Source organism: Indicator indicator, chromosome 23 (assembly GCF_027791375.1).
Source record: "Indicator indicator isolate 239-I01 chromosome 23, UM_Iind_1.1, whole genome shotgun sequence".
NCBI lineage: Eukaryota > Metazoa > Chordata > Aves > Piciformes > Indicatoridae > Indicator > Indicator indicator.
In genome coordinates this window covers 1,166,688-1,189,351 of record NC_072032.1, presented here as the reverse complement: position 1 = coordinate 1,189,351, position 22,664 = coordinate 1,166,688, and the positions used below count along the sequence as shown (strand labels likewise).

Below are 22,664 nucleotides of genomic sequence, written 5' to 3'. Positions count from 1 at the left end.
GGCAGCCTCTGCCAATCCCTGACCACTCTTGCAGCACAGAAAGCTTTCCTCATCTCCAACCTAAACCACCTGGCAGAGCAGGGCTGCAAGAACATTCCCCAGCCCCCTGGGGCAGCCCCAGCTCTGTGCCTGGTACCTGAACCACTCAGACCCTTGTGCTTGGCTGCCCTGTCCCTAGCAGGACAAAGGCTGTGGGACCTGGCTGGCTGCAGCCCATGGAGCTGCTCCCAAGCCCACCAAGTGCCCAGCCTTGCTGTGAGCCCTGGAGCTGCTGAAGCATTTCTGGCAGCAGTTACTGAATGAAATGAGTCAGAACTGAGCAGCCCCCGAGCCATGGCAGGGCCACCTGGTCACATCCTGAGGTCATCTTCAGCTGCTTCCACCCAGCACCCCCAGGTCCTTCTCCACTGGGCAACTTCCCAACCTCTCTGCCCCAAGCATGGAGCCTTCCTGGGGTTGTTGTGACCCAAGTGCAGAGCTCAGCACTTGGCCTTGTTGAACCTCATCCCATTGACCTCAGCCCATGGATAAAGCCTGGCCAGGTCCCTCTGTAGAGCCTTCCTATCCTCCAGCAGATCAAGAGTCCCACCCAGCTTGGTGTCACCTGCAAGCTTACTGAGGGAGCCTCACTCCCCTCACCCAGACCACTGATAAAACATCCAAGAGAAGTGGCCCAGAACTGAGCCCTGGGGAACAACCCTGGTGAGCAACCACCCACTGGAGCTAACTCCATTCCCCAGCACTCCCTGGGCCTGGACAGCAGCCAGTTCTTTCCCCAGGGCTGTGCCAGCTGATGGACCACTCCACACCACGTGCAGGCAGCTGGGGACAGGATGTCAGCTTTATTTCAGTCAGCCACAGCAAGGTGAACAATACAGCAGCTGACCCCTGTGTCTGGGAAGCTCCCAGCAGGCATTCAGGGTGGCAGGGACAGGACCTGCCCTCTGCAGCAGGGCTTAGCTCTAGAAACTGCAGATGTCAGGATCAAGAGAGCTGCCTCCTGCTTGTGTGAGGGAGGGGAATTGCACAGGCACTGAATGAGGAAACTAAGAGCAAGTTCCCACAGCTAACACCACAGGGGGTTGTAGCAGCACCTTCATGGAACAGGAGGTGAGCTCTGGACATGTGTCAAGGCACAAGGTCTTCAGTCTTCTCTTTAAGGAAAGCTCTGTGGAGTTTAGCTCCCTCTGGGAAGGTTGAAGCATTCACTCAGAGGCCCAGCCCAAGGGAGGGAAAGGGCTCTGCATGGCAGTGCAGGGTGTGGGTACCAGGAAAGTTCCCTCTGTGCCTTCTCCAGAGAGTAATCCTCCTCCTCCTCCTCCTCCACACCCCAATGCTCTTGGGTCCTCAGAGCACACAAGCAATGCAATCCCAGCTAAGGGGAAGGGGAAATGAAGGGACATCAGCTAAAGATCAAACTCTTCACACTGCCAGACCACTTTGACTCTACCTTTGCAGGGGAAATGAGACACAAATTCCATCTCTCCACACAGGAACAGAGGACCAGAGAGTGCAGGACTCCTCAGCCTTGCAAGGCAGCTCTGGACTTCAGGCATGTCCAGCCAGGTGCATCCACAAGCAGCCTGCTCAGATCCAGCAGCTTTGGCCCTGTGTTGACACACAGCCCCCTGGCAGCAAGGGGCAGGGCTGGGTGAGCTGAGCAGGAAGCCAAGGGGGATGTGTGCACAGAGGCAGTGCCTTGAACCTCACAAGCACCTCTAGAAGCAGCTTTACCTTCACAGTGAGCACTGCTTAGGTTACAAAAGGATTATCTGCTGCTGACTGGAGAAATGGCTCTGCTGCAGGAATCCAAGAGGTGAGGCAGATTGAGTAGGAGATTTATTAATGTGCTGTGATTTACAAGGAGGTGCTCAGGTCTGAACCAAGGAGGCAGCAGAACAGGTTTAGCCAGGAGCTTTATGGCTTCCAAGTCAAATTCATAGACCACCGTCAGTCATTTGGGCAACTGAGGATGAGCAGAGAGAAGGTAAGCAGAGGCCAGGTGCTGCACTGATGTTCTGCAGACAAAGTGGCTCCAAAGTGGCTTCTCCTACAGCAACTTCCTCTTCTCAAACTCCTGCAAACAGCACACAAAGGTTACAGGTGGGCAAAGAGCAGAGGCTGCTGCTGCTCCCTGATGCTAACTCTGAGTCTGGCTTGGCCAATCTGACTGCTTGGACTAAAAACCTAACCACAAAATGGATAACATCTGCAAGGTGAAGGAGAGAAGGATGCAGCCCAGGGATGGGGTTGAGGCTCTGTCCCTGCAGACATTCAGGATCAACCTGGATGTGTCCCTGGGCAGCCTGCTCTAGCTGGAAGTGTCCCTGCTGCCTGCTGGGGGTTGGACGAGATGCCCTTGGAGGGTCCCTTCCAACCCATTGCAGTCTGTGAGTCTATTCTCTCAGCTCCCATCAACAAACCAGCTGTGAACAAGCAGCAGTGCTGCCCTGCAGCCAGAGAGCACTCAGGCTGCACACTCACAACAGCCTGGCCTGGAGCAGCAATGCTGTGGGCAGCAGGAGCAGGGCACTGGGGAGGCCACAGCTTGAGTGCTGGGTTCAGGTTTGGGCTCCTCACTCCAAGAAGGACATTGAGGGACTGGAGAAGGTCCAGTGAAGGGCAACAAAGCTGGGGAAGGGTCTGGAGAAGAGGGCTGGGGAGGAGCAGCTGAGGGAGCTGAGGGTGTTTGGTGTGGAGAAGAGGAGGCTGAGGGAGACCTCATTGCTCTCTGCAGCTCCCTGAGAGGAGGCTGGAGCCAGGTGGGGGTTGGGCTCTGCTCCCTAGGATCAGGTGAGAGAAGGAGAGGAAATGGTCTGAAATTGTGCCAGGGGAGGGTTAGGTTGGACATTAGAAGAGAATTCTTGACTGAAAGGGTTCTCACAGCCTGGCACAGGCTGCCCAGGTTGGTGGCTGAATGCCCATCCCTGGAGGTGTTTCCCAGAGGCAGAGCTGTGGTGCTGAGGGCCATGGCTTAGCCCCAGCCTGGGCAGAGTTAGGGACAGGTTGTGCTGGATGCTCTGAAAGGCCTTTTCCAACCAAGACAATTCTGTGCTTCTCTGATTCCATAACAGAAAGTGGCTGAGGGCTGGGGCCCCTCAGCAGCCCTGTGCCCACCTCCAGCACTGGCCCAGCTCTGGAAGGACCTTATCCAACCCCAATGATTCTGTGATTCTCTCTTTCTGCTCTGGAGGATGTCTTGTGTGTGAACCAAGAAATCCCATGCCCAGAATCTTCTGGAGGAATCTTTTCCACCCCAAGTGATTCTACCATTTCAGTCAGCAGAGCTCCCTGATGTTTAGCCCAGCTGAGAGCATCAATCTCTCTGGGCAAGGTTTGCACTCCCCACTCATACTCCCCCAGGAACTGCTCCCTGCTCTGGAGGAGCACAGACAGCTACCCCCAAGCAACCCACCTTGTAGATGGTGCTGCCCAGCTGGGCAGGGGACATGCTGACCACCACTCCAGCACTCTGCAGAGCTGCTATCTTCTCCTTGGCTCCCCCCTTGCCCCCAGCAATGATGGCTCCTGCGTGCCCCATCCGCCGGCCCGGGGGCGCCGTCAGCCCCGCGATGAAGGACACCACAGGCTTGGCATTGGGACCCTGGGGGCAAGGACACAGCAGGGCTTACATGGGGGAGGGGAGGGGCAGGCAACTCCAGCTGGCAGGCTTTTAGCTCTTTGGCACATATCAGCTGGGCAGGCACGGATCTCAGCCAGCTAGAGAGGTCAGAAAGCAGAGCCAAGGGTTGAGGAGTGCAGAGGGCTGGAGAACCTCCCAAAGGGACAGGGTGAGAGCTGGGGCTGCTCAGCCTGGAGAGGAGAAGGCTCCAGGGAGACCTTAGAGCAGCTTCCAGTACCTGAAGGGGCTCCAGGAGAGCTGGGAAGGCACTTGTGACAAGGGCTGGGAATCACAAGACAAAGGGGAATGCACTGAAGCTGAAGGAGGGGAGATTGAGACTGGAGATGAGGAAGGAATCCTTGACAGTGAAGGTGGTGAGACACTGGTTGCCCAGGGAGGCTGTGGCTGCCTCCTCCCTGGAGGTGGTCAAGGCCAGGCTGGATGAAGCCTTGAGCAACCTGGGCTGGTGGGAGGTGTCCCTGCCCATGGCAGGGGGTTGGAACTGGATGATCTTGAAGGTCCCTCCCAACCCAACCCAGTCTGTGACTCCATGAATCATTGAACACTTTCTCTCCTGAGAATCTCCATAAGCCAAAAGACTTTCAAACAGCTCTCCCCACAGCCACCTATGCTGGAAACCCCACAATGCTCACTGCAAATACCATGATGGGGTTCAGCAGCTGAGGCTGACACTGCTCTCCTGTTAGATTTTCTCTGATTAAAGCTGCTTGGATTCATGGAATGGTGTAGGTTGGAGGGCACCTTCAAGATCATCCAGTTCCAACCCCCCTGCCATGGGCAGGGACACTTCCCACCAGCCCAGGCTGCTCAAGGCCTTCAACTCCTCAATGGAAGCAAGATTGTTTGAGGGGCTGGTGAGCAGAGACTGACCTGAGGCTTCCTTGGCAAGGTCAGACAAAAGGTTAACTGCCCAGGCTTACTTACAGAATTATTCTCTTTCAGAAATGCTGCAGCATCCTCCTCAGCATTGCCTCCAATTTCCCCAATCAAGATGATCCCCTCAGTGCGAGGATCCTTCAGGAAGACATCCAGGCAGTCAATAAAATTAGTGCCATTGAAGGGATCACCTCCAATCCCTAAAAAAAAGAAATAAAACAAAGAAATTAAAAGCAGAATGAAAAACAAAAGCCAGCCCCAGGACAAGGAGAAGGCACTGAAGTGGTCAAATCCAGCCCAGCATGAAGTGCTCCCAAAGGTAGGGAGAGGAGCAGCTCTGAGGCCTCTGCCCAACTCATACCATGGCAAACTCCTGCCCCAAACACCTCCTGACAATTCACCCAAAGCTTTGACAGCTGCAGACTCACCTCCCAGACCACAAGCAAAGTTCACATCCCTCACACAGAGCCTCCACACAAAGCTCTGCTCTAGAACTTTGCTTAGACTGAATTTACTGAACATCCCCAAGGAAATGCCCAGGAATGCTCTTCCCTTTAGCACCACAGGATGGGAGGGGTTGGAAAGGAGCTCCAGAGCTCACCCAGTCCAACCCCCTGCCAGAGCAGGGCACCCAGGGCAGGGCACACAGAACACATCCAGGTGGGGTTGGAAAGGCTCCACAGAAGGAGGCTCCACAACCTCTCTGGGCAGCCTGCTCCAGGCCTCCAGCAGCCTCACACCAAAGAAGTTTCTCCTCATGTTGAGGTGGAACCTCCTGGGTTCCAGCTTGTCCCTGTTGCTCTTTGTCCTATCCCTAGGCACCACCACACAGAGCCTGGCCCCTTCCTCCTGACCCCCACCCCTCAGCTGTTGACAGACATTGATCAGATCCCTCTCAGCCTTCTCCTCCCCACACTAAGCAGCCCCAGGGCTCTCAGTCTCTCTCCACAGCAGAGCTGTTCCAGTCCCTTCAGCATCCTCACAGCCTCCACTGGACTCTCTCCAGCAGGTCTCTGTCTCTCTTGACCTGGGGAGCCCCAAACTGGACACAGCATTGCAGGGGTGGTCTCAGCAGGGCAGAGCAGAGGGGCAGCAGAACCTCCCTGACCACACTCTTCTTGTTGCACCTGTCAGCAAGAATATTTGCTGCTGTCATTCAAAACCATCCTGCCCCATGCCAGCATCACAGTGAAGGTGCTGCCTGCAGCCAGGTGTTGTGGGGCTTGGAGTTCAGGTTGGAACCTGAGAGGCTCCCTGCTCTGGATGCTGCTTTTAGATTCTGGGTTTGGGTGTTGGCTCTTTCCCACTGGGGTGGCAGCAGGAGTGGGAGGGATGGGGGAGTAGCTCCTGGCTTGGGTTTTTAGCTCCTTGGCTTCTGCTTGCTGCTGCTTGCTGCTGTTCCTGAACATAGGCTAAGGGAATTCTGTTATCTCAGTTATATTAAACTCTTATCTCAAGTATTTATCTCAACCTGGGGGGATTGTGTGTGTGTTACTGTCCCTCACTTCTGTCTTGCAGGGAAAAGCCTGTGGTAAACCAGCACAGCACCCCAGGACACCGTTGGCTCTCTGTGCCCCAAGGGCTCATTGCTGTCCCATGCAGAACTTGCTGCCCACCAGCACCCCAAGCTCTTTCTCCATGGAGCTGCTTCCCAGCAGGTCACCTCTAGTCTGCACTGGTGTCTGCTGTTGTCCCTCCCCAGCTGCAGGACTCTGCCCTTGTCCTTACTGAACCTCAGGAGGTTCCTCTCTGCCCAGCTCTCCGCCTGCCCAGGTCTCACTGGATGGCAGCACAGCCTGAGGGGGTCTCAGCCACCCCTCCAGTTTGGTGTCAGCAGCAAACTGGCTGAGGGTCCACTCTCATCCAGGCTCTTGATGAAGTTGCTGAACAAGACTGGACCCAGCACTGACCCCTGGGGACCACCACTGGCCACAGGCCTCCAACTGGACTCTGCCCCCCTGGTCACAACCCTCTGGGCTGTGTTGCTGAGCCAGTTTCCAACCTACCTCCCAGCCCAACCATCCAGCCCACTCTGCCTGAGTTATGGATGTTACAGAGATAGTGCCCAGAGCCTTGCTGAAGCCAAGGAGCTGAAGCCAAGGAGCTGATGCCCTCTGCTCTCCCTTCAGCTACCCATTTGGCCCTGCCCTTGCTGAAGGCCATCAGATGAGCCAAGCAGAACTTCCCCTGAATGAATGCATGCTGCCTACTCCTGATAAATTTTCCCTGGGAAAATGTGTTCCCCAAGGGACACAGGGACCTCCTTTCTCACCATAAAGACCATTCAGCAACCTCCTTGCAAAACCAAATGCCTTTGGCTCTCCTCTTGTAAAGCAGGTGCAGTCTGCTCCAGATGCAGGAAGCTGGGAGGAAACTTACCCACACAGAAAGACTGCCCCAAGCCCACTTGGGTTGTCTGGTGAACAGCTTCATAGGTCAGGGTTCCAGATCTTGACACAATGCCTTGAGGAGAGAAAAGCAGAGAAACTTCAAATTCTCACACAGCTACATGTGGGACTAGAACCACCTTAACCATGGATGCACGGAATGGCTTGGGTTGGAAGGGATCCTAAAGCTCATCCAATTCCAACCCCCTGCTAGGGGCAGGGACACCTCCCATCAGCACAGGTTGCTCAAGGCCTCATCCAGCCTGGCCTTGAACACCTCCAGGACAACAGTCACCTCAGGGCAAGAAATCACTTCAATGCATGAAAATCCCTTTAATAAACTGCCCACCAGTAGGCAAGCCCTGCCCATGTCCCTGCCAAAGCAGAACTCTCCAGAAGATTCTGGGCATGGGATTTCTTGGTTCACACACAAGACATCCTCCAGAGCAGAAAGAGAGAATCACAGAATCATTGGGGTTGGATAAGGTCCTTCCAGAGCTGGGCCAGTGCTGGAGGTGGGCACAGGGCTGCTGAGGGGCCCCAGCCCTCAGCCACTTTCTGTTATGGAATCAGAGAAGCACAGAATTGTCTTGGTTGGAAAAGGCCTTTCAGAGCATCCAGCACAACCTGTCCCTAACTCTGCCCAGGCTGGGGCTAAGCCATGGCCCTCAGCACCACAGCTCTGCCTCTGGGAAACACCTCCAGGGATGGGCATTCAGCCACCAACCTGGGCAGCCTGTGCCAGGCTTTGAGAACCCTTTCAGTCAAGAAGTTTCTTCTAAAGTCCAACCTAACCCTCCCCCCTGGCACAATTCCAGGCCATTTCCTCTCCTTCTCTCACCTGATCCTAGGGAGCAGAGCCCAACCCCCACCTGGCTCCAGCCTCCTCTCAGGGAGCTGCAGAGAGCAATGAGGTCTGCCTTAGCCTCCTCTTCTCCACACCAAACACCCTCAGCTCCCTCAGCTGCTCCTCCCCAGCCCTCTTCTCCAGACCCTTCCCCAGCTTGGTTGCCCTTCTCTGGACCTGCTCCAGCCTCTCAATGTCCTTCTTGGAGTGAGGATCCCAAACCTGAACCCAGCACTCAAGCTGTGGCCTCCCCAGTGCTGAGTCCAGGGGCACCATCCCTGCCCTGCTCCTGCTGCCCACACCATTGCTGATCCAGGCCAGGCTGCTGGTGCCCTTCTTGCCCAGCTGGGCACCCCCTGGCTGGTGTTCAGCTGGCTGCCAACACACTGCACAAGCCCAGGGTGCCACTATGAAGGTGCATTTGTTGCTGTGGCTCACTGCTGTAGGAGCCACACTCAGCACTACCCCAGCCCACAGCCCCAGCTCTGAGTGCAGGATGGACTCTGGTGACACAGAGCCTAGAGCAGGTGCACAACACTGCCTGCCTGTGAACACTACAAGAGGAAAGGGTCCCAGGGAAACCAGGAATCATCTTCCAGGCCCTGTCCCTGGAGATATTCCGGATCAGCCTGGATGTGTCCCTGGGCAGCCTGCTGTAGCTGGAGGTGTCCCTGCTGCCTGCAGGGGGTTGGACAAGATGACCTTTGAAGGTCCCTTCCAGCCCAGTGCAGTCTGTGGATCTGTGAATGAGTATAATTAGTACAGCACATGTAGGGAGGAAAAAATCCACCAGCAGCCCCCCAGCTTGGTTGATTTTTATGGCCTGGTCAGGCTGCTGGACACTGCAGATGGCTACCAGCAAAGGTTCTTTTCTTGCTGAGCTTGCAAAGGGCTTCCTGCTGCTTATCAAGATCAGATTCCCTCAGAGAGCTACAGTCCAAGGACTGTGGCTATTTTTACAGCTTGCATCCTGAGATTCCCAAGGATTCTTGGATGACTCACAGGAATAGCAAGCTGGGGAGCCTGTCACCAAAGGTCACAGTGCCAAGCAGGGAGCATGGCAAAGACACAAATATTTTGATTCTCTGGCCCTTGGAGCACCACTGGAAACCCTTCTGGCAGTGGTGGGGCAGCTGAATTCAGGGTTTCAAAGATCCTTTGGCACCTCACATGCCAATCACCCAGGACCCAACACCTTATGACCTCAAGGCATCCCTTGGAGATATTCAGAAACAGGACTTTGAATCAGAAGGGAGATCAAGACAACAACATTTGGCAGTCCAAGGCAATGTCAAAAGGCATAATTGTAGGCATCTGGTTTTGCAGTCCCAGGTGATAGGTACTTGTGAAAGCAACAGGAGTGTCAGCAAAGACTGCATGGGGTTGGGAGGGACCTCCAAGGGCATCCTGTCCAACCCCTTGCAGGCAGCAGGGACACCTCCACCTACAGCAGGCTGCCCAGGGACACATTCAGGCTGCGCTTCAAGGTCTCCAGGGACAGAGCCTCCACCACCTCCCTGGGCAGCCTGTTCCAGTGTCTCCCCAGCCTCACTGTGCACAACTTCCTCCTGAGCTCCAACCTAACTCTGCCCTGCTCCACTTCCAAACCATTGCCCCTGGTCCTGTCCCCACAGCCCCTTCTGAACAGTCCCTCCCCAGCCTGCCTGCAGCTCCCCTGCAGAGATTGAAATGCAGCTCTAAGGCCTCCCTGGAGCCTTGTTCCTCCAGCCTGAACAGCCCCAACTCTCTCAGCCTGTCCCCATAGCAGAGGTTCTCCAGCCTCTGGTCATCTTTGTGGCCTCCTCTGGACCCCCTCCATCAGATCCAGGTCTCTCATATTGGGGGCTCCTTATCTGGACACAGCCCTGCAGGTGAGGTCTCCCCAAGCAGAGCAGAGGGGCAGGATCCTCTCTCTCCATCTCTGGCCACACTGCTTTGGATGCAGCCCAGGCTGCCCTTGGCCTTCTGTGCTGCCAGTGCCCATTGCTGGCTCCTGTCCAGCTTCTCCCCCCCAGCACCCCCACGTCCCCAGCATGCACTAGGCACAGCTTTGTTCTCCAGCCAGAAGTGGTTAAGTAGCAGAGAGAGTTTCTCCTGTTATAAAAACTGCTCTGAGTGCACACAGCTGAGGAGCACTGAAGAGGTTTCTACCCTGTGCCCAAGGAAAGAGTCACCCTGCTGGCAGGTCACAGCAGCAGCTGCTGCTCACCACGAGGCTTCTGAAGCTCTCCAGAAGTAGAAGGGCAGATTTGGAAGCAAACTTCTTTACAGCTCCTGCAGAGGATTATTTTAAAAGTAATCAAGTTGCTATCTCTGCAGTTTAGAACTAGGAAGCCACAGAAGACAGGACAAGAGACCTGCAGGCAGCAGGGGGTGCAAGTAATCACAGAATGGTTTGGGTTGGAAGGGACCTCAAAGACCATCCAGTTCCAACCCCCTGCCATGGGCAGGGACACCTCCTCTTACATGAGGCTCCTCCAGGCCCCATCCAACCTGGCTTTCAACACTGCCAGGCTTGGAGTCTCCAACACTTCCCTGAGCAACCTGTTCCAGTGTTCCACCACCCTCATGGGGAAGAATTTCCTACTCACATCTCATGCCAATCCAGCTTCTTCCAGCTCAAAGCCATTGCCCCTTGTCCTGTCACTCCCAGCCCTTGTCACAAGTCCCTCCCCAGCTCTCCTGGAGCCCTTCAGGTACTGAAAGCTTCTCTAAGGTCTCCCTGGAGCCTTCTCTTCTCCAGCATGAACAACCCCAACTTTCCTAGCCTGTTTTCAGGTCTTATGGTTTATAACCACCACAAATGGTTCTGACCAACAGTGCCCTGCTGACCTTAATTCCACTCTCTGAGAAGTGGATAGGGTTGTCACTGCTGCTTGCCATGCTTGAGTTATCATCAGAATCCCAGAACCGGAGTCACAGAATGCTGAGGGTGGGAAAGGACCTCTGGAGAGCATCGCCCTGCCAGAGCAGGGGCACCCAGGGCAGCTTGCCCAGGATCACAATGGCCAGGGAGGTTTGGAATCTCTCCAGAGAAGGAAACTCCACAACCTCTCTGGGCAGCCTGCTCCACGGCTCCAGCACCATCACACCAAAGAAGTTTCTCCTCATGTTGGGGTGGAATTTCCTGTGGCTGAGTTCACATCCATTGCCTCTCATCCTGTCACTGGTATCACTGCAAAGAGCCTGGCCCCATCCTCCTAACCACAATCCCTCAGCTATTGATAAGACATTGATCAGATTTCTCAGCCTTCTCCTCTCCACATTAATCAGCCCCAGGGGTCTCAGTCTCTCTTCACAGCAGAGCTGTTCCAGTCCCTTCAGCATCCTCACAGCCTCTGTTGAACTCTCTCCAGTAGTTCCCTGTCCCTCTTGAACTGGGGAGCCCAGAGCTGGACACAATATTCCAGATGTGGTGTAACTAGGGCTGAGTAAAAGGGGAGGGGAACCTCCCTTGGCCTGCTGGCCACACTCTTCTGAATGCACCCAAGTGTACCTTTGGCCTCCTTGGCCCCCAGGGCACACTGCTGTCCCATGGAGAGCTTCTTATCAACCAGGACTCTGAGGTCCTTCTCTGTGGAGATACTCTCCAGCAGGCCAACCCCTAACCTGTGTGGTGCCTGCTGCTGTTCCTCCCCAGGTGCAGGACTCTGTACTTGTCATTGTCAAACTCCATCAGGTTCCTCTTTGCCCAGCTCTGCAGCCTGCCCAGGTGTCACCCAGTGGCAGCACAGCCTGACAAGTGTCAGCCACTCCTCCCAGTCATCAGCAAAATCACTAGGATCACCCAGTCCAACCAGTGACCCAACCCCACCACAGCCACCAAACCATGGCCCCAAGTGCCATGGCCACAGCTTTCTTGAACACCTCCCGGGATGGGGACTCCACCACCTCCCTGGGCAGCCTGTGCCAATCAGTTCTGCCCTTGAGGACTGCTGATGGCAAAGCTCACTTGGAGGGTGAAGGACAGAGCAGCTGTCACACCCAGCAGGCCAGCTGCCTTCAGGGCAGGCTGTGACAGGCCTCAGGGAGCACAACACCCCTTGTGGCAAACCTTAACCTTGACGTGAAGCGTAAGGATTCAAAGACTCACCAATTCTTCCCTTCTTGTGAATGTGCCCAGGCATGATGCCAATTTTACACTCTCCAGGCTAAGGAAAGAGCGGGAGAAGTCAGATGGAACATCGGAAGCGCCACTGAGAAGGGCTCAGCCCGGCAGCAGGGGCAGGAGGCACTTACGTTGATGACGCCGGGGCAGTTGGGGCCCACCAGGCGAGTCTTGCCCTGCCGCAGCAGCCTGTGCTTGACCCGCACCATGTCCTGCTGGGGGATGCCCTCGGTGATGCACACCACCAGCGGCATCTCTGCCTCGATGGCCTCGCTGATGGCGGCGGCGGCGAAGGGCGGGGGCACGTAAATCACCGTGGCAGAGGCTCCGGTCTGCTCCTTAGCCTGCAGGCACAGCACACAGGAGGGGCTAGGGGGGCAAAGGGAGCGCTGCACAGAACGGGCTGGGCTGAAAGGGACGCTGAAGACGCCCTGGGTGCAAACCCCTGCCCAGCCGACCCATTGTCACCCTGTGAGGGCTGGAATCCCCCTCCCCACCGACAGTGGCCAGGCTAGCTGGGCCTGGGAGCAAAGGAAGCTGAATTTACAGGCAGAACCACAGTCTGTGATGAAATGCAATGAACATGTACAAACAGACACTACTCACCGCATTTACCAAGAGGTACAATCAACACAAAAACCACAACCAAGCCCCCTTGGGCCCCCTCCCCTCGAGGGGCTGTGCTTCTTCCCCAAGGGGCCTCCCCACACCCCAGCCAGAAGGACTCCCCCCAGGCCCCTCTGGCAGAAGGCAGAGAGTCAAGAAGCAGAGAGGCTGTTAGACTGAGCTTGTCAAAGTCAGTGTGCAGGTGTGTTATCTGCAGCCAGGAGAGAGAAGAAGCAGGCAGACTGAGAGAAGACAGACTGCAAGACTGCCCAACTGCCTGACCTTGTTCTGGTTCTTAAACATTTCTATCTCCCCAATGGAAGTGTTTAGAATAATCAATATTTTGCTTTCTTACACCCAGTAGTGATTTATTTACATTCTTTCTCTTTCTCTGCTCAAACTTTGTGAAGAAAAATTAGAAAGACAGTCTTAAAACCATCACAGCCATTCTGTGAATCTATGAAAGGAGCAGCTTTAACCAGGGGAAATCTAACTGGAGAGCAGTGGTCAGCTTCAGCTGCTGAACCCCATCGTGGGATTTGCAGTGAGCACTGTGGGGGTTCCAGCATAGGTGGCTCTGGAGGGAGCTGTTTGAAAGTCTTTGACTGCTTCTGGCTCATGGAGATTTTCAGGAGAGAAAGTGTTGATTCGTGGAGTCACAGAAGGGTTTGGGTTGCAAGGGACCTTCAAGATCATCCAATTCCAAACTCCTGCCCTGGGCAGGGACACCTCCCACCAGCCCAGGTTGCTCAAGGCCTTGAACACCTCCAGGGAGGAGGCATCCACAGCCTCCCTGGGCAACCTGTTCCAGTGTCTCACCACCTTCACTGTCAAAGATTCCTTCCTCATCTCCTGTCTCAATCTGCCCTCCTCAAGTTTCAATCCATCCCCTCTTGTCCTGTCACTACAAGTCCTCGTCAAAAGTCCTCCCCAGCCTTCCTATAGGTCCCCTTCACATATTGAAACACAGCTCTAAGGTCTCCCTGGAACCTTCTCTCCTCCAGGCTGAACAGCCCCAACTCTCCCACCCTGTCTCCACAGGGGAGTTTCTCCAGCCCTTTGATCATCTTTGTGGCCTCCTCCAGACCCACTCCAACAGTTCCATGTCCTTGTGCTGGGAGCCCCAGAACTGAATACAGTGCTGCAGATGGGACATTTGACAGCCATTAATGAGGCCAATGCCTCTGTCTTCATTCACTGTCATCAAAGAAGTGTTCAATCCACTGAAGTTGGGACACAGAACATCTAGGGAACTGAGAAGCAACCACTGCCTGGAAAGGATCTGCCCCATGAACATCTTCAATACCCTCAGATAACCTTCAACATCCCTGCTGTGAACAGAGACTGAGAGCCCTGGGGCTGCTTAGTGTGGGGAGGAGAAGGCTGAGAGGGATCTGACCAATGTCTATCAATAGCTGAGGGCTGGGGGTCAGGAGGAAGGGGCCAGGCTCTGTGTGGTGGTGCCCAGGGACAGGACAAGGAACAACAGGGACAAGCTGGAACCCAGGAGGTTCCACCTCAACATGAGGAGAAACTTCTCTGGTGTGAGGGTGCTGGAGGCCTGGAGCAAGCTGCCCAGAGAGGTTGTGGAGCCTCCTTCTGTGGAGACTTTCCTGGAAGTGTTCTGTTTGACCTGCCCTGGGTGCCCCTGTCCTGACAGGGTGTTGGACTGGATGATTTCTCCATGGGGAGCTGCCTCTCTCACAAGGCTCCATTCCACTCCTTGCACAGTGACATCCATAGCTCAAACTCAACACTGTTCTCCTCAGCATAAGCAGTGAAATAAGAACCCTCTGCCCTCTGCCCCCAGCTGCAAATTACCTCCTTCACAGTGTTAAACACAGGCAGGCCCAGGTGAGTCTGTCCCCCTTTCCCTGGAGAAGTTCCTCCAACTAGATTGGTGCCATATTCCAGTGCCTGCTGGCTGTGGAAGGTGCCCTGTGAGACAGAAAAGCAGTGAAGTTAGAAGGTTTGGGACAGCAGATCAAAGGGACCCAACAAGCTGATGTCACCTTTAAGTCTGAAGGCAATTTCTGGCCCTGAACTGGAATGAGCAGGGAGGCTGTCAGCAGACACACAACATGATCCAAGTGCACTCAGCAGATGCCATGCTTTCACTTTTGAATCAGAGCCCTGGGGTCACACACTGCAGGACTTTGTGCCTGCTGCTGACACAATAGGGCACATTTTGCTCTCCACATCAAGTCTGCAGGATGACAAACACTATGAAGAAATAGCAGAAATTAGCTTCTCATCCATGACCAGAGGAGAGTCCTAGCATGAGGAGTCTTCTGTGTTTGCAAGAGGAGCAAAGAATGTGAGAAAGTTGTGAAATATCCTGAAATAAACCCAGAAACGTAATTCACAGGCATTGATATCCAAAAGCATTTGGGACTAAAATGGAAATCTCTGTTTTCTTACACAGAAAACAAACTTCTTAGCAGGGTGCTGGAGGCCTGGAGCAGGCTGCCCAGAGAGGTTGTGGAGTCTCCTTCTCTGGAGACTTTCCAAACCCCACCTGGATGTGTTCCTGTGTGCCCTGGGTGACCCTGTTCTGGCAGGGGGGTTGGACTGGATGAGCTCTGGAGGTGCCTTCCAACCCCTACTACTCTGTGACTGTGTGATTCCAAACCCACCTGGACACTGGGATCCTGGGCAAGCTGTGGGTGTCCCTGCTCCAGCACAGCTGTTTGACTGGATGATCTCCAGAGGCCCCTTCCAACCCCCACCATGCTGGGATTTTGTATACCATAAAAAGGTTTAAGGCCAAAACAAAGAACAAAAATTCAAGGTAACCTAAAAAAGATGACTCAAACACCAGTGTTAAGTGGAAAGAAAACAAACCCAACCCAAACACCTAATGTTTTGAATGTAAGGGAAACAAAATTCTATATGGGCCAAAGAAAGGAAATTTCAGTGCTGAAGGCACCTTCTGATCAAGAACCCCAGCTTTGTATCAATACAAACACAGCAGAGAATCCCTTCTGTATTCATGGCTTGGGTTGGAAGGAATCTTCAAATCTCATCCAGTTCCAACCCCCTGCCATGGGCAGGGACACCTCCCACCAGCCCAGCTTGCTCAAGGCCTCATCCAGCCTGGCCTTGAACACCTCCAGGCAGGAGGCAGCCACAGCCTCCCTGGGCAGCCTGTGCCAGTGTCTCACCACCTTCACTCTCTGTCATTTTGCTTTTCAGTCAACTACCTTCCTGAAGCTAAAGGGTGCAGCAGCAGCAGTCCCCACACCTACCTGCTTGCCTGTGAAGCCCTGGCAGATGACCTTGGTGTCTTTGTTGATGTAGAGGTTTTTCCTTGACGCCAGGTAGGAGCAGTGCCGGACCCCATTCTGCTGCACTGCAGGAAAGAGAGGAGAGCACGGACCATTAGCCACAGAATGTTAGGGGTTGGAAAGGACCTCTGGAGATCATCCAGTCCAACCCCCCTGCCAAGGCAGGGGCACCTAAAGGTCACACAGGAACACATCCAGGCAGGTTTTGAATGTCTCCAGAGATGGAGCCTCCACCACAACTCCAGGCAGCCTGCTCCAGGGCTCTGTCACCCTTCAATTACAGAAGTTCCTCCTCATGTTCAGATGGAACTTCTGATGTTCCAGTTTGTGCCCATGACCCCTTGTCCTGCCACTGGGCACCACTGAACAATGCCTGGGCCCAGCCTCCTGACACCCACCCTTGAAGTATTTCTCAGCACTGAGGAGATCCCCTCTCAGTCTTCTCCTCTCCAGGCTAAAAAACCCCAAGATGACTTTGCAAAGAAAACTCTGAACAACCTCTGCCAGCTCTGAAGGTTTCATCAGCCCTAGAAGAGTGCAGGTCTGTGAAGAGCAGCTTTTACCTGCACCAGATGGGATACACCAGGGTGAAACCCAACCCTGAGAGGAGCAAGAGATGCTCACTCTTGTGCAGAGCCTGTTAAGAGTCATCAAGGACCAGCAGCAATGCCTTGCAGAGAACAGTCTGGGCTTCCAGAAGTATGGAAGCATGTTTTGGGAGCCCTCTGATGGCTCTGCACAAACAGGCAACACCAAGCTCATTCAAATCCATGTTTTGCAGATACTGTCTGTGCCACAGCTTGGAAAAACCTGCCTGAAGAGAGGACCCTTCATCATCATCACCATCATCATCATCACCATCATCATCATCATCATCAAATAGCAATCATCCTCTTCAATCCTACTGCCATGGGCAGGGACACCTCCCACCAGCACAGCTTGCTCAAGGCCTCATCCAGCCTGGCCTTGAACACCCCCAGGCAGGAGGCATCCACAGCCTCCCTGGGCAGCCTGTGCCAGAGTCTCACCACCCTCACACTGAAGAACTTCTTCCTCAGCTCCAGTCTAACTCTGCTCTGCCTCAGCTTCAAACCATTTCCCCTTGGCCTGGCTCTAGATACCCACAGGAAAAGTTCCCTTCAGGTCCTGGCAGGTTGCTCTAAGGTCCCCCTGGAGTCTTCTCTCCAGGCTGCACACCCCCAGCTCCCTCAGCCTGGCCTCACAGCAGAGCTGCTCCAGCCCTTGGATCATCTTTGTGGCCTCCTGTGGACTCACTCCAGCAGCTCTGTGTCCTTCCTCTGCTGGGGACACCAGAACTGGAGGCAGGATTGGAGGTGAGGTCTGAGCAGAGCAGAGCCCAAGGGCAGAATCCTCTCTCCTGCCCTGCTGCCCACACTCCTCTGGTTGCAGCCCAGCACACAGCTGCCTGCTGGGCTGCAGGAGGGCACTGCTGGCTCCTGGGGAGCTGCTCAGCACCCAACACCTACCACTGGTAACTGAAACCATTAAATTTGTGTGGGTTTTCTCCTGAAATATTTTCCACATTCCTGAAGAACCTGGTTCAGAGAAAACGCAGCAGATCCAACAGAGCCTGGAATGCAGCAGCCATCAGCACAGTGGGAGCAGCAGCAGGGGTCAGGATGTGGCTCTGCAACATGTGGCAGAAGCAGCAAGTCCTGGGTGCAAACAGCTGGCAAGGTGAATGGTTAAAGACAGACACAAGATGAGAAGGAAACAGGTGGGGAATGGAAATGGCACATCCAAGGTCATGGCAGGTAAGAGAAATAGCATCCAAGTCTCCATTTCCACCCAGGACCTTCATTCAGCAGCTCTTACTGCTGCACAGCTGCCAACAGCCACTTGGGCAGCTGCTTGGACCTGAGGAAACGATGGTGCCTGGCTGCAGATGCACACTGAAGACAGCAGAGGGACAAGGAGAACATTGCTGGTCAGCCCTCAGCCAGCAGAAGCCAAACTCATTGGGGGTGCTAGCTTGATGCACACAGCTAAATGGCAGCCCAGGATACAAAGCTGCAGGCTGCAGATGAAGCCCTGGAGCAGGACAAGCCACAGTGAATCCACATCTCACCAATTCTGCATGTGGTCACTCACAGCTCTGACAAGGCTTAGGGCACTGAGGGGCTGGTGTGGAACCAGAGAAGGAAACAAAGCTGGGGAAGGGTCTGGAGAAGAGGGCTGGGGAGGAGCAGCTGAGGGAGCTGGGGGTGTTTGGTGTGGAGAAGAGGAGGCTGAGGGAGACCTCATTGCTCTCTGCAGCTCCTGAGAGGAGGCTGCAGTGAGGTGGGGGTTGGGCTGTTCTGCCTAATATCAGGTGATAGGAGAGGAAAAGGCCTGAAATTGTGCCAGGGGAAGGTTAGGTTGGAAATGAGTAAAAATTTCTTTGCTGCAAGAGTGGTCAGGGATTGGCACAGGCTGCCCAGGGAGGTGGTGGAGTCCCCATGCCTGGAGGTGTTCCAGAACCCTGTGGCCATGGCACCTGGGGCCATGGTTTGGTAGCCATGGTGGGGTTGGGTTGCTGGTTGGACTGGGTGATCTTGGAGGCCTTTTCCAGCTCAAACAGTTCTCTGATTCTATAAAAACCAGTCAGTCTCAGCAGCAGCAGCAAATTTACCAGGCTGCAAAGGCAGGCACAATGAGTACACCACACCTACCACATTAAAACAGAACTGGGACTAATCAAGGCCAGAAAAATTTCAGTCCACTCAACACATGCCTCTTTCCTATCAGAAATTCTCACTCATTTTGCTGGATGTTATTTGCTGCAGAGGTGCACAGGAAACACAATGGCATTGGGCTACTTGGGAGGATGGAGACTCCCTGGGTACAAAGAGTGCCACGGCAAAGCCAAGGGGGGATGGGGACAAGGGACTGCTGGGGACATTCCCATTGCACTCCAGAGGAAAATGTTTGCCCCTGAGCACAGCCAGACACTGGGATCAGCTCCCAAGGGCAGCAGTGGATCCCCTGCATGGGACAGTTTGCAGCCTCAGCTTGCCAGAGTGCTGGGCAGCTCATTTCAGCTGCACCATCACCTGGAAAGCTTGGAGCAGAGGATCCTGGGGTCCCTTCCACTCGAGTTCTGTGATCTGAAAGGGCTTTCTCCCAAGCTGATGAAGCTGAACCACAGTAAAGCACCTCAGTGAACCAACAGGCCCTGGAGGTTACTCACACATTCTTCCCAGCACTCATCAACTATTGTCCATAAGACAACAAATTGGTTTGCCTCAGGTCTGCTTCTCTAAGAACAGGTTTCAGAGCTTTTCTCATCCTGCCCCTCTGCTGTGCTCTGATCTGCTGAGATCCCACCTGGAACACTGCCTCCAGTTCTGGGACCCCCAGCACAAGAAGGACCTGAAGCTGCTAGAGAGGGTCCAGAGGAGGCCACCAAGATGATCAAAACCTCTGCTGTGGGGACAGGCTGAGAGACTTGGGGCTGTTCAGCCTGGAGAAGAGAAGGCTCCAGGGAGACCTTAGAGAAGCTTTCAGTACCTGAAGAGCTCCAAGAGAGCTGGGAAGGGACTTGTGACAAGGGCTGGGAGTGACAGGACAAGGGGCAATGGCTTCAAACTGGAAGAAGCTGGATTGAGATGAGACATTAGGAGGAATTTCTTCCCCATGAGGGTGGTGGAACACTGGAACAGGTTGCCCTGAGAAGTGGTGGAGGCTCCAAGCCTGGCAGTGTTGAAAGCCAGGTTGGATGGGGCCTGGAGGAGCCTCATGTAAGAGGAGGTGTCCCTGCCCATGGCAGGGGGTTGGAACTGGATGGTCTTTGAGGTCCCTTCCAACCCAAACCACTCTAGGATCCTTCTCACCACACTGCTGACACCACAGCCACCACAGTGTGAGCCTGGATTGCTACTGCTGCAGCAGCTCCTTGCCAGGGGCATTCATACAATTCACTGCAATCTCTTCCTCTAAGATCTCTCCTAAGCCTTCCCACACACCAGCAAGGTTCAACCCTGACCTTAGCCCTCCAGCCACAGCTCTAACTGCACATCTTGCTTGCCTCTGCCCATGCACAGAGTGCTTTCAGCTGACCTTTGGGTAACCACTTCCCAGGCAGTGAGACATTCCACAGGATGGCTTCACAGCTTCCTGAACTGCACCTCCTGGATACACTCCCAGGGCACCAACAGAAGCAAGGCCTTGCATCTCTTTTGCAACAGGACAAGCCAGAAGCTCAGGACCTGATGCTACCACAGGAAGCAGGTGGTAATTACCTCCCACTGACAGCATATGCACACAGCCCAGGCTTCAAGTTTCAGAGGCCTTTGAGCATTTTGTGGAGCACCAAAGAAAACCAAGAAAGGTTTCCAGTGAAAGGAGATTTCATCTTGCAGCAGCTTCTTTAACAGCCTTCATGAACAGGTAGAGAATCATAGAACAGTTTGGGTTGGAAGGGACCTTTCTAACCCAACCCCCTGCAGCCAGCAGGCACATCTGCAACAACAGCAGGCTGCTCAGAGCCCAAAAAAACTGAACTGCAATGGTTCCAGGGATGGGGCATCTCCCAAAGGGCAACCTGGGCCAGTGTCTCACCATTCTCGTCATAAAAAATGTCTTCCTTCTATCTAGATCACAGTCTGGGCTGGAAGGGACCTCCAAAGCTCATCCAGTCCAACCCCCTCTGCACTCAGCAGGGACATCCTCCACTGGATCAGGTTGCTCAGAGCCCTGTCCAGCCTCACCTTCAATAGCTCCAGGGATGAAGCCTCAACCACCTCCCTGGGCAACCTGTTGCAGTGTTCCACCCCCCTCCTGGTGCAGAACTTGTTCCTCACATCCAGTCTCAATCTGCTCTGCTCTACTTTGAAGCCACTGCCCCTGGTCCTGTCCCTCTGCAGCCTTCTTGTAGCCCCCTTCAGGTACTGGAAGGCCACTATGAGGTTTCCCTGGAGCCTTCTCTTCTGCAGGCTGAGCAACCCCAGCACCCTCCTAGCCCTGTATCACTTTTAGAGCCACATTAGACCACTTCTTCCCTCTACCCTCAAAACCTGGATCTCATTACTGCCTGTAAAGGAAACAATATGGAGGTTCAACACATAATGCTGCACCCAAGAGCACCTTTGCAGGGAGTATAAGCTGAGGGCACACAGGAAGGGATGGACAGCTGAGGGCACACAGGTAGGGATGGACAGCTGAGGGCACACAGGTAGGGATGGACAGCTGAGGGGATACAGGTAGGGATGGACAGCTGAGGGCACACAGGTAGGGATGGACAGCTGAGGGCACACAGGTAGGGATGGACAGCTGAGGGCACACAGGGATGGACAGCTGAGGGCACACAGGTAGGGATGGACAGCTGAGGGGACAGTAGCTGTGCCACAGGAACAGGCACCAGGTTAAAATGTGGTGGGTTCTTGTTACTAGAGCCTGACCTGCAAACCCATACTGATTTTATAGATTCACAGAATGGGTTGGGTTGGAAGGGACCTTTAGGAACATCCAGTTCCAACCCCCTGCCATGGATAGGGACACCTCCCACCAGCCCAGGTTTCTCAAGGCCTCATCCAGCCTGGCCTTGAACACCTCCAGGCAGGAGGAATCCACAACCACCTTTGGCAACCTGTGCCAGTGTCTCCCCAGCCTCACTGGAAAAAATTTCTTTCACCTCTACTGTAAAGAATTTCAGTAGAGGATGAAGCACTAACTGCACACACACACAAAATCCACACTGTAAAGGAAAAAAAAAAAGAAGAAAAAATAAAACAAAAAGGCACTTTGCTTTTTTATTGTGATCTTCAGAGCAACACATACAAAAACTTTCAGACTGAAGGGTTAGTTTCAGAGTGCTCATGTTCACCACAAAACAAAATAAAACCAGTGTTACCAGTGGGATCTCAGCTGTGTCTGGTCCAAACCACCAGTGGGATCTCAGCTGTCTCTGGCCTAAACCACCCCTGGGATGTCAGCTCTGTCTAATCCAAACCACCACGGGGATCTCGAAGTCTCTAGTTCAAACACCCCTCGAAGTGACTAGATCCAATTCCATCAGCTTCCTCTGGTCCTTGTCGAGTTTTATTGCCGGGGATAAATCGGGGAAAACAACTTTTCTGGGTGTTCACACCTGTGGCTGTCCACCCTCAATGCCTAAACTTTTCCTAACTTCTAAACAGTTTCCCACTCAGCCACGTGTTGTCCCTTGCCCTGTCCCTCGGAGCGCAGCCTGCCTCCTCTTCCCTGCACTTCACGCTTCGGAAGAGGAACAGCCAGCACCAGAGAACAACTCTCCGACCGCTCCTCAGGCCTTCCGCACCGAGCCCGAGGAGCCCCGGATCCGCCAGCAGACCTTGGCCCGGCGCAGAGCTTTGCTCGCAGCACCCAGGGGCCTGGCGATACCGCAGGTGCCAGGCGGGACACTCCCCCAGGTGACCTTGCCCCGCCGCAGGCCTGGCCCCTTCGGGGCGATCGGCCCCGCTGACGGCGGCGGCTGGTTCCCCCGTCAGCCCCCGCGGCCTACCGTGGACGGGCGATGAGATAGGGGAGCAGGCCGCGACGAGGGCCGGGCGGGCCGGCCAGGCGCGGATTACGGGGGGTGCGGGCGGCTCGGTACTCACGGCGGAGGAAGCGGCCCAGGAGGCGGGCGGCGGCGCGGCTGCAGTGAGACATCGTCCCCTCGGCAATGACAGCCCCGGCGGATGGCGGCAGCGGGCGGGCAGCCCTGCGCGGCGCCTGAGCACTGCCCACCCCGGCACGGCCCGGGCAGCCCCGTGTGGGCGGATTGGCTGACCCAGAGGACCCTCCCGCCCCCCTGGCGGTGACAGCCAATCAAAACCGAGCCTGCGGGAAGAGGCCGGCGCCGCGGTGCATTGTGGGGGCGGTAGTGTGGGGACGCAGGGACGGAGTTGAGAGAGAGCAGTCCCGAGACGGAGCAGGGCTGGGGCAGAGC

At 54.8% G+C, this 22,664-nt stretch overlaps 1 protein-coding gene across 2 annotated transcripts; it reads right to left on the bottom strand.

Moving 5' to 3' along the window:
- Nucleotides 1-830: 830 nt before the first annotated feature.
- SUCLG1 (succinate-CoA ligase GDP/ADP-forming subunit alpha) lies at nucleotides 831-22,384 on the bottom strand. Of its 2 annotated transcripts, XR_008489318.1 has the most exons (10): nucleotides 22,333-22,384; nucleotides 15,716-15,819; nucleotides 14,289-14,405; nucleotides 11,993-12,205; nucleotides 11,847-11,904; nucleotides 6,899-6,982; nucleotides 4,568-4,719; nucleotides 3,416-3,604; nucleotides 1,451-2,077; nucleotides 831-1,375 (listed from the first exon to the last, which is right to left on the bottom strand). XR_008489318.1 is itself a non-coding variant. In XM_054391479.1 (9 exons), the coding sequence occupies exons 1-9, from the start codon at nucleotides 22,382-22,384 to the stop codon at nucleotides 2,051-2,053; spliced, it is 996 nt and encodes a 331-aa protein (XP_054247454.1). In that variant the 3' UTR covers nucleotides 831-2,050. The 2 variants fall into 2 exon arrangements, 1 of the variants encoding a protein (XP_054247454.1); XM_054391479.1 differs by having other exon boundaries at nucleotides 831-2,077.
- Nucleotides 22,385-22,664: the final 280 nt, after the last annotated feature.